Raw genomic sequence first — 12,235 nt, 5'->3', positions numbered from 1 at the left:
ATGCTGCTGCTTGTAGCATCCCACGCCTTTAAGCAAATTTGTTGTCTTTTATTTTATGAGCTACTAGTAAATTATATTTAGGACTATATCATACAAACGTATTTTCAACAGCAGTGGTGTCCAAAAATGATGGGGCACCATCTGAAAGAATACAGGTAGCTAATAAATAGATGTGGGTGCCTGAAGTTTAAACAGGACTGTTGTGAATTTGGGGAGCAGTGAGCCTAGATGCCACTACGGGGTAGCATAATGTAGAGGATATAATGTGAGGTGGGAGTTGTGACATCAGCCAGTGGTGCAGGAGATCCGACTTGGGAAAATGGAAAAAAAGGGGCTATAGCATGAGTTGACTGACTAGTAAGTCAGCTATATTTAATACCCATAAACCAGTACTCAGGGCAGGCACACCTAATGTGCAGCCCTTTTATTATGATTTCATGTTGTTTTTGCCATTTCTTAATTCCCATCCTGTAATTTCTTTTTCTTATAATAACATTTTTATTACCTGTGCTGGTTCATAAGAGTGAGAAAGAAGAGAAAAAGAGATAGAGAGTTTCCCTTTCATTATACTTTTCCCTACCTGAGTTCCACAAATTGGGTCCTCTCGGAGGTACACCCCTGGAGACTGGCCATCCTGGAGACTCCCGCTGGCCACATCTGACAACAGGTCCTTGAGGGTCTCGTCCTTTCCACAGATCTCCACTGCCGATACCCGGATTGAGAAGCGAGTGCCTGTTTTCTCCTTGCGCTCGTTAATCAGTTTGAAAAGCCAAGAAATTGCACAAGGGATAATGCCTAGGTTCTGGGTGGAGTTGTCTTTCCCAATCATGGTGAAAGTTTTACCTGATGGAGTGAAAAAAATAGAATGGAAAGCAGAATTAATGGAGGAAAAGCCAAGAAGCCAAGTTAGCAAGGTGATAAAGCATCAAAAGGCTCACCAAGCCTGACGTGGCCGAAGCAGAATATGCAGCCATCAGCACCATTCACAACTGACTGGATTACTTCAGCCACTGTTCCTGAGCACACCTCAGCCTGAGAAGTGAACAGAGAGACCTTAACAATCACAGTGACCAAAACAGGGTGCATATTCATTTTTTTGATACATGGCAGGGTCAAAAAATTGAGAATATAAAAAGTCAAATGTTATGTCTTCAAATACATGAAAGTCCTATATGTCATCCAAACTCTCTCAACTTGTGCTCAGTGTCGCCCTGTATAAACAAAGGAATGGTCTTAACAATCAATATTACAATAACCATCAGATTTTAGTAGTCGGAGAGGCCTGCTCATGACCACCCCTCACAAGTGTGTGTTGAAACCAACTACTTTTTTGGATCAGAGTCAGAAAATGCTCTGTGGGTGTTAGCTGAAATTTAGCAATACGAAATTTGAACAGTTTGACCCTAAAGAAAAAGTGGCAACATAATGAAACCTGATTAACGAATACAAGAATGTCACCACACTCTGCTGGTATGAAAGGTAATATATTTCAGTTGAATAAATGATTTAACAAACTCCACAGACAATGTGGCCTTAAATGAAATGATTAGATTTAGCGACCTAATAAATACACATAAAAATAAAAAGCTTTAAGGAGTACTTCATATAAAAAGCACTATATTATAAGTCAATAAATAATTTTCAAACTCCATAAACAATTATAACTGAATAAATGATTTAACAAACTCCATAAACAATGGGACCTTAAATGAAATTATAAGATTTACCATTCAAATAAACACATGTAAAATAAAGGCTCTAAGAAGTACTTAGCACGAAAGGCACTATAATCACTATATTATAACTGAATAAACTGCTTAAATTCCGCAAATAATGTGGTCTTTAATGAAATGATAAGAATTACGGACTTAATAAACACATACAGTATAAACATAACAGGCTCCAAGCAGCACCTGGAATAAAAGGCACTGTATTAAAATGGAATAAATAATTTAACAATCTATGCAAACAATGTAGCCCTCTGGACTAGTGCATGATATAATGTCCCAATAAATAAATATGCAAATCAGTCAATCATGTAGTAATTTCCAAAAAAAGACGCTATATGAAAACAAGCAAATGATTTAACACACTACACAAAACAATGCTGCCTTTGAGGAAAGGCTAAAATGAACAGTAAGTATACTAAAAGGCAAGTCCACAGTACAAGGCACTAAATAAAAAACAGGCAAATGTTCATTGACTAGATTAAATGTATTAAACTAATAAATAGATAAATAAGAACTTTAACCAGAATACCTGCTATGGCAGGCGCTATATAAAAGGTGAGCAAGTGCAAGCAAAAAACAGGAAGCAAAGTCTCCTTCATGGCCAGATTAGCAGGCTACGACTAAAGTCAATGTCACATTACACAACTTGTAGTGGGAGTACAAGTCAATTTTGATGACTGCAGTTGCCGATCTCTTAACCGGTGTATGTCAGTTTACACAACTAGTGATCACTGTGGATATCAAATTACAAAACTGTGTGATGACTTTCCAGGACAGTTTCACATTTTCAAAGCAATGTGAGCTTGCCCCCTTTTCTTGGTTACTGACAAAGTCTGTGCCTGTACAAAGGTTTTACACGTTCAGCTGAAATCTCTGCCCTTTTTTTTCTTTTCTCCCATTCTATTTTGGCATGTAAGACATAAAATATTAGATAGATGAGATCCAAAACACCCACATTCCTTATTCCTAAATGCTGCATTACATACATTATACTTCTTGGTGCGCACTCATTTGTTGTCAGTTTTCATGCACACAGAGCTCGCCCATATGACTTAAACCGAACAGGTTTGATTTTGTTGGGGTGAGTTGCAGACAGGTTAGACTAAGTCACTGCCAGTCAAGGAAGTGTGCTGCAGCTACCCAGACTCACTAGGATTATGCAAAGGAACTCAACAAATGAAAACTGCCAGTAAAAATCATGTGACGTGATATGACTGTATAATGGACATGCTGATTATAAAAGGTACTGAGAAAGTAACAAAGACAAAGGTGCTCTGAGACTGGCTCAATAAACAGGATGCTTGTTTGCAGTTCATTTTTAAGACCAGCATTTGACCACCTAGCTGGGGAGATAAATGGACTCTGACCACACTGAAAAATCACAAAGAATTACAGCCCTTTTCCATTCACAGCCACGGGGTGAGAAACTTGTTCCGGTCCTATCTATCTAGCTATCTCCAACTTGTATAGTCACTGTTTGATTTCCTTTTAAACATTGTGACTGCCCAAGGCTTGTCTTTGGGGTCAGAAGTGTGACTTTGAGTTTTGCTCTGTCATCCTACCTGCACCTCTGAGCGCTGGACCTGCCAATCCCCAAGCTCCATTAATGCTATTTATGGAGTTGATTGTTGGCAATGCTTTACGTGTGTGCATATTTGTGTATATTGTTATCTAAATGCGAGTGTGTGTGTGCGTATTTATACTTCTATCATCCTTATATATAAAGCTGTTAATCCTTACCAATTTGAAGGATGTGAGGCCCAATGTATCTTCTCGGTCCCTACGGACAAGTGGAGACGCCAGCTTGGCTTTCTGTTGCTGCATACTAACATTTTTCAAATAAAGCAAAGATCCTTGGGGAAAGCCAAGAATCACACGGAAGAGGCAGCTTTAACAAGTTGTTCTACCTTTTTATTTATTTATTTTCTTTTTTTTGTTTTTTTTTTTAGCGGGCCGGCGGAGTAGCATTCCAATTATCCACCGCTCCACTAAGCATATTCATGAGCATGCCTGTGTACACACGGCCACGCGCATTTAATTAACTGCGTTTTATCCTTTTGAAACTCCAATTTAAGAAGAAAAGAGAGACTTTAAAGCCTTTCCTTAGGAAAAAGATTATATGAAACGTGTCTCTTTCTCATTTTTTTTTTTCTAATACTGAAAGGAAAAAATATCCATACGAAAAAATTATATCTTCAAAATGGAATATAAAATTAAAGAAACTGAAAGAATGTCAGTTATAAATTTGGACATTCTTTTACCTTATTATAGTGTGCCAAAATAAAAGTATATATGCAAAATATAATGCCCTATTGTGCTGTTTGGCACTGGAAATCATAACATCATTGCACCAAACACTAGTTTAGTAAATTGTTTAATACAAACTGAAATGAAAGTGTTATGGGCACTAATGGCCTACACTCAGTTTAACTCCCAAATGATAGGTGACCTCCGTTGATCAGATTTATATACCCAACAGCTAAACACTGAATGTGTACAGGACACCAATCAGCCACACAGTCAGACAAAATGTCATCCTTCAGCACTGGTCAGGGCCTGGCATCGAAACACAGACCACACATGTCAGCAAAATCAGGAGCCTGAAAACTAGATCTGAGTGAGGAACAAGCACAGCAGCAAAACAAGTGCCAGCGTAAGGTGGTATCAATAGCATCTGCCATCACTGAAATTGCTTCTCAGAGGACAGGTAGACAGATAGGTAAGACATTATATAATTAATAAGACAGACAGACAGACAGACAGACAGGCAGACAGACAGACAGACAGACAGACAGACAGACAGACAGACAGATAGATAGATAGATAGATAGATAGATAGATAGATAGATAGATAGATAGATAGATAGATCATGAAAGGCACTGTATAGAATAAATGAATAGATACATAGATAGATCTACATTTATATGAAAGGTTCTATATATCAGAGATTTGAAATATATTATATAACAGTTAGATAGATAGGAAAGGCACTAAATGTCTATCAATCTCTGTTATATAATACATCTCTATTATATAATACCTTTGAAATCCATATAGATAGATAGATAGATAGATAGATAGATAGATAGATAGATAGATAGATAGATAGATAGATAGATAGATAGATAGATAGATAGATAGATAGATAGATACTTTATTAATCCCAAGGGGAAATTCACATAATCCAGCAGAAGTATACTGATACAAAAAAACAATATTAAATTAAATAGTAATAAAAATGAAAAAAATTAAAATAAAATTAATGTTAGCATTTACTCCCCTGGGTGGAATTGAAGAGTTGCATAGTGTGGGGGAGGAACGATCTCCTCAGTCTGTCAGTGGAGCAGGACAGTGACAAAAGTCTGTCACTGAAGCTGCTCCTCTGCCTGGAGATGACACTGTTAAGTGGATGCAGTGGACACTGTTAAGTGGATGCAGTGGATTCTTCATGATTGACAGGAGTTTGCTTAATGCCCGTCGCTCTGCCACAGATGTTAAACTGTCCAACTTTAATCCTACAATAGAGCCTGCCTTCTTAACAAGTTTGTCCAGGCGTGAGGCGTCTTTCATCTTTATGCTGCCACCCCAGCACACCACCGCGTAGAAGAGGGCACTCGCCACAATCGTCTGGTAGAACATCTGCAGCATCTTACTGCAGATGTTGAAGGATGCCAACCCTCTCAGAAAGTATAGTCTGCTCTGGCCTTTCTTACATAGAGCATCAGTATTGGCAGTCCAGTCCAATTTGTCATTCAGCTGCACTCCCAGATATTTAAAGGTCTGCACCCTCTGCACACAGTCACCTCTGATGATCACAGGGTCCATGAGGGGCCTAGGCCTCCTAAAATCCACCACCAGCTCCTTGGTCTTGTTGGTGTTAAGGTGTAAGTGGTTTGAGTCGCACCATTTAACAAAGTCTTTGATTAACTTTCTGTACTCCTCCTCCTGCCCATAGATAGATAGATAGATAGATAGATAGATAGATAGATAGATAGATAGATAGATAGATAGATAGATAGATAGATAGATAGATAGATAGATAGATAGATAGATAACTTTATTAATCCCAAGGGGAAATTCACATACTCCAGCAGCAGCATACTGATAAAAACAATATTAATTAAATAAAAATGCAGTGCAAGTTAAAACAAATGCAAGGTGGAGAGTGCAAGGCAGGTATTACAGATACTAACTTTGTATAATGTTAACATTTACCCCTCCCGGGTGGAACTGAAGAGTCGCATAGTGTGGGGTCTCCTCAGTCTGTCACTGAAGCTGCTCCTCTGTCTGGAGATGATCCTGTTCAGTGGATGCAGTGGATTCTCCATGATTGACAGGAGTCTGCTCAGCGCCCGTTGCTCTGCCACGGATGTCAAGCTGTCCAGCTCCGTGTCTACAATAGAGCCTGCCTTCCTCACCAGTTTGTCCAGGCGTGAGGCATCCTTCTTCTTTATGCTGCCGTCCCAGCACACCACCACGTAGAAGAGGGCGCTCACCACAACTGTCTGATAGAACATCTGCAGCATCTTATTGCAGATTTTGAAGGATGCCAGCCTTCTAAGGAAGTATAGTCGGCTCTGTCCTCTCTTGCACAGAGCATCAGTATTGGCAGTCCAGTCCAATTCATCATCCAGCTGCACTCCCAGTTATTTATAGGTCTGCACTCTCTGCACACAGTCACCTCTGATGATCACGGGGTCCATGAGGGGCCTGGGCCTCCTCAAATCCACCACCAGCTCCTTGGTGTTGCTGATGTTCAGTTGTAGGTGGTTTGAGTCACACCATTTAACAAAGTCCTTGATTAGGTTCTTATACTCCTCCTCCTGCCCACTCCTGATACAGCCCCAATACACTCACGGTGGCGCCTAACTTCAAGAGTTATGTAGTACCTTTCCTATCTGTATACCTATGTTATGTGGTGCCTATCCTATCTTTGTATAATACCTTTCAAATCTATGTTATGTAGGGTCTTTCATATATGTCTATATGTTATATAGTTCCTTTCCTGCCTATCTAGACATGAAAGGCATTATATAACATAGATACACAGTACATTTCCCCTCTATCTACGATATTCAGTATAGTAATTTTCAGATCTATGTTATCTAGTACCTTTCATATCTGTTAGTTATGAAATGTACTATATAAGACACTGATAGATAATGGTAGACACTGAAGCAATTTGAGCTTCTCCCGTGAATTAGAAAACATATGAATGTTAGAGTTGCGGTCAATATGTTGCAGCTGTGCCAAGAAATGTGTACCCTATGTGCAAAATTGGACACAAAGCAGAAGCCAATCTGTCAGTGCATTCCAGCGTTCATGTGCACACATCCACATTCACTTACTCACATTTAGAGTTGCCATAGAACCTAGCATGCAAGTTTTTAAGACACGGTGTTCCTCAGAGAAAATGCAAGTCAACACGGGGAGAAAATGTGCAAAACTCCCACAGGCAATGACAGGGCTTCACATTTAAATCTAAGTAACTGGAGATGTGTGGCTCTAGCCCTAACCAATGTGCCACTGTGCAACCTATCACCAGTGTCAACAGTCTTTAATTTTGATATTAAATACAAATTGGTGAAAAAAATCACATCATTGTTAAAAGATGGACTCATTAAAGATTTAAAATGTACAAAAATGCACAATGGTATTAAGTTCAGTAAAGTTAAAAAAAAGTTAATCAGATAAAAAAAGCAGTGACATGGTCACCTGTCTTATACTATTTCAGGTGATATCAGCACATGGATGTACAGCAGAGTGCCAGGACCCACACAGCGCACATCACACAATGATGCTACCCCTCTTCATAATCACTTTGAAGACAAAATTACATACCTAAAGAGCTTTGAGCTGGAAGGCACTTGATAAAGCCACTCTGGCAGCAAGGAAGGTTAACTAGAATCAGGAAGATGAAGGAAAAGTTGGCCTCTGCCTTTTACTAAGTGGCACACAGAGATCTTGCTCATTTTCACACACCAGTGGGTGCCTGTCATTTGGAGTCTGTTCTGTGTACCCATGCTGTCACCACCTCAAATGAACTAAATAGCTTCTGCCCAAAGGAAGGGGTGGAGCGTATCACAAATCAATTAGATATTCAAATTAACATGTCAGTTCCGGGTACCTTTAACCGATTATTTAAATGAGCAATTATTCACTGGCCCACAATTCAATTCTAAAACACACCCAGCTGAAAAACACTAAAACTGATCTGAGCTGACTTCTCACCCTGGTGCACACTCACTTACCTGTGAGGCATCCTGGGTGAAAACCGCATCAAAGGCAAACATCTTTGGCACTGCGACGACTGCCCTCCTGTGTCCTGAGTTGAGGTTCCCGCTAGCCGCAGGATCGTACAAGGTTAGCTGTTTCTTGCGGGGGTCCACCTTCAGGAAGGACATGGATTCTGATGTGTGATGCCCTCCTTGAGAGGTACAGATGCGGACCATCACCTTGACCTGCAAACCACAAATTAAGACAGATGACTGGTAAGAAATCCATAGGATGGACTGATCTGTAAAACAGTTTAAGTAGGCACCGTGTCCTTGTGGCTCAAGCCGTGGACTGGAAAGCGCAAGTCTGCTGGTTTAATCCTTGCAGATGGCCGACCTGGGCAAGCTGCTTAACCGGCTTCCACTGTCCAGGTTTTAATGACAGAAACCAAATGACTGAATCTGATGTGGGGTCAGATTTAAAAAACTTGTGTATGCAAAAAAAGAGGCTCAAAATGTGCACACACGACTTTCCACACAAAAATCGGGATGTTTTAAAAAAAACCTGATGGGAAAACTTAAGTATAATTACAACAACTCTGACTCATCCACACACATTTCAGAGAAAGTGGGAAATGACGACATCCTTGAACAAGTAGGGAAATTCAGCTAAACCAGCAAAATGATGGCTCACGCATACAGTATAATAACTCCCATAACCGAGGCATTATTATAATGTGCACTGATGTGGCAAACTTATTAAACCTTAAAAAGTGATGAATGTGACATATCGACTCTGTTGTAGTTTCCTTTTAAGAGGGTCATGTATTTGCACTGAAGAACTTTTTTGTTTGTTCATCAGTTTATATAGCCTACTTGTTGTCACCTTTCAGAATCAGAAACCAAAACACAAACATGATTCACTTCCTGTGTACAGAAAACTCTAAACCTCATGCCCTACAGCATACCCATGGCCTGATAGTTTGACTCAAAGTGGCTTGTTTGGCATGGCTTGAAAACTACACAAATGGCCATATAAGAAAAGAATGAGCTTTTAGGGACTAGTAGGAATTTTTTTGTGTCCATAATGATGACTGGCACATAAGCCAATTTAGACAAATGTTGCAGCTCAGTGGCCTGGGTCAACCCATTTTTTTTTATTTTGAGGCAAAGTAGCTTTGATCAGATGACTTGCTTATGGTACTGTACATGTTGGTGGCTGGATTGTTGGTAAGGTAACTGTTTGAAGCCTGAGTTTATTATATGGTCTGTACTATTCACTGTAACAACAATTATGTCATTACACCTGCCTGGTGATAGTTGCTACCCACTCTGACACTGGTGCCTTATACCTTTACCTAAACCTGCGCTTCAGTGCTGTGTGGACCACGTCATGGGAAATTCAGGTCAAAGCGGCTGAATGCATCAGCTCAGAAGCTGCTCTACCTGCCATTGAAGGTCTGAAGCATTGTGACTGAATATTATGAGGTTGATCAGAAGGCTCCATACATGTAAAGTAAACTGCTCAAACAAATTAAAGGAACACTTTAAAAACACATCAGATCTCAATGGGAAACAGAAATCCTCCGGATATCTATACTGATATAGACTGGGAAATGTGTTAGGAACGAAAGGATGCCACATTGTTTGATGGAAATGAAAATGATCAACCTACAGAGCCCTGAATTCAAAGATGCCCCAAAAATCAGAGTGAAAAAATTATGTGGCAGGCTAGTCCATTTTGCCAAAATTGAATTGCAGCAACTCCAAATTGTACGCAGCACTTTGTATGGCCCCTGTGTTCTTGTATACATGCCTGACAACATCGGTGCATGCTTCTAATGAGATGACAGATGGTGTTGTGGGGGATCTCCTCCCAGATCTGGACCAGGGCATCACTGAGCTCCTGGACAATCTGAGGTGCAACCTGGTGGCATTGGATGGACCAAAACAGAGGTGTTCTATTGGATTTAGGTCAGGGAAGTGTGGTGGCCAGTCAATGGTATCAATTCCTTCATCCTCCAGGAACTGCCTGCATACTCTCACCACATGAGGCCAGGAATTGTCGTGCACCAGGAGCCACTGTACCAGCATAGGGTCTGACAATGGGTCCAAGGATTTCATCCTGATACCTAATGGCAGCCAAGGTGCCTTTGTCAAGCCTGTAGCGGTCTGTGTGACCCTCCATGGATATGCCTCCCCAGACAATCATTAACCCACCACCAAACTGCTCATGCTGAATGATGTTACAGGCAGCATAATGTTCTCCATGGCTTCTCCAGACCCTTTCACTTCTGTCACGTGCTCAGGGTGAACCTGCTCTCATCTGTAAAAAGCACAGGGCACCAGTGGTGCATCTGCCAATTCTGGTATTCTATGGCGAATGCCAATCGAGCTGCATGCTGCTGGGCAGTGAGCTCAGGGCCCATTAGAGGACATGGGGCCCTTGGGTCACCCTCATGAAGTCTTTCTGGTTGTTTGGTCAGAGACATTCACGCCAGTGGCCTGCTGGAGGTCATTTTGTAGGGCTCTGGCAGTGCTCATCCTGTTCCACCTTGCCCAAAGGAGCAGATACTGGTCCTGCTGATGGGTTATGGACCTTCTATGGCCCTCTCCAGCTCTCCTAGAGTAACTGCTTGTCTCCTAGAATCTCCTCCATGCCCTTGAGACTGTGCAAGGAGACACAGCAAACCTTCTGGCAATGACACGTATTGATGTGCCATCCTGTAGAAGTTGGACTACCTGTGTAACCTCTGTAGGGTCCAGGTATCGCCTCATGCTACCAGTAGTGACACTGACTGTAGCCAAATGCGAAACTAGTGAAGAAACAGTCAGAAAAGATGAGGAGGGAAAAATGTCAGTGGCCTCCACCAGTTAAACCATTCCTGTTTTGGGGGTCATCTCATTGTTGCCCCTCTAGTGCATCTGTTGTTAATTTCATTAACACCACAGCAGCTGAAACTGATTAACAACCCCCTCTGCTACTTAACTGACCAGATTAATATCCCATAAGTTTCATTGACTTTATGCTATACTCTGATTAAAAAGTGTTCCTTTATTTCTTTTGAGCAGTATATATATATGGTTGTTTCAGGGTGGGAACTATGGGAGTTTGAGATACATTCACGTATGTACATTTACAAGGTGACTGTGATTAATAAAGGTAAATTGAATACAAATGTGGATATGGCAGGTTTTACAAATATTTATTTTTTCTTTTTTAGGTGTACCTATTTTCCTGCTTTTGGCATATGCATACTTTCATATTTGAATCCATGCAAAATGTTATAAATGAGGCCCCTGAGCACAAAATGTGTAGAGTTTGCATGTTCTCCTGTGTGAGTATCCCTCTGGATACTCCATTTTTCCTCCCACATATCAAAGATGTACAGATTAATTGAATGTGAGAGATAGGGAGAAAAAGGGGAAAAGGGAGAGAAAGAGAGAGGAAGAACAATCTCCCTGACTGCTGCAGCTTTATTCAACTTGTTGAATTCCAAAGGGGTTTTCATAGCACAGCCCAATGTGGATTGTTCACTGAAAGATCCTTTAATACATGGTAAATATTAAATTATTTGTGTCATGTTGACTTGATTTTATTGTTGCTTTTCCACCATTGTGGCTGTGAGTCACACTTATAACAAACAGACATGTGCTGCCTTACTATGGTGCATTTCCCAACAGTTATCTATTCATGGAGCTCCCTGCTAAATATAACCCGTCAGCAAGGCCTAGAAAGGAAGCAGTGCTGATTTTAATTTGATTTTCTTTACATGTAACTACTTCTCTGACATCTTGTAAAGCACTTTGAGCTGCATCCTTTGTATGAAAATGTGCTATAGAATACATCTTGTTTATTTTGCATTGTGTTCACTCCATGTGATCACCCGACCCCCCCCCCACCTTCAGCATTTTGGCCAACTTGGGTGTGATGATAGTTCATGGGTGGAAGCATCACAGCAGGCCAGTGATAAAGCAAGGCTTTTAAACTAAGAGGGACAAGCTCATTAGTGTTGACACCATCATATCAATGCATGCCCAGCACACAATGCACATGAATTTGAAGGATTTACCACATACAGTAATCGATAAGAGCTGCCTACATAAGAGGACAGACGCATCTTCAAAGTCCAAGAATAAGCACTGGCGCTGCATACTGTTGAGCAATGGCCACATCCCAACACTGTCAATACACATGGAAAAACATCCATTACTCCAAACAGCAAAACATAGACATGCTGGTATGTAATACCAGTGAGTACCATCCCACTTCAAGCACTGGATATACC

General features: G+C 40.7%; 1 protein-coding gene across 3 annotated transcripts in view; it reads right to left on the bottom strand.

Moving 5' to 3' along the window:
• The window catches only part of kif26ab (kinesin family member 26Ab), a 202,925-nt gene that overhangs the window by 27,622 nt on the left and 163,068 nt on the right, over window positions 1-12,235 (bottom strand). For all 3 annotated transcript variants that reach the window (XM_039742348.1, XM_039742349.1, XM_039742350.1), the window contains 3 exons: window positions 7,983-8,192; window positions 939-1,032; window positions 581-843 (listed from right to left, as the gene is read on the bottom strand). In XM_039742348.1, the coding sequence (XP_039598282.1) occupies window positions 581-843; window positions 939-1,032; window positions 7,983-8,192 (567 nt within the window). The remainder of the gene's footprint in view (window positions 1-580; window positions 844-938; window positions 1,033-7,982; window positions 8,193-12,235) is intronic.

The sequence above is a fragment of the Polypterus senegalus genome, chromosome 18 (genome assembly GCF_016835505.1).
Source record: "Polypterus senegalus isolate Bchr_013 chromosome 18, ASM1683550v1, whole genome shotgun sequence".
Taxonomy (NCBI): domain Eukaryota; kingdom Metazoa; phylum Chordata; class Cladistia; order Polypteriformes; family Polypteridae; genus Polypterus; species Polypterus senegalus.
Note: the sequence above shows the minus strand (reverse complement) of the source record. Positions and strands in the feature narration are given on the sequence as shown.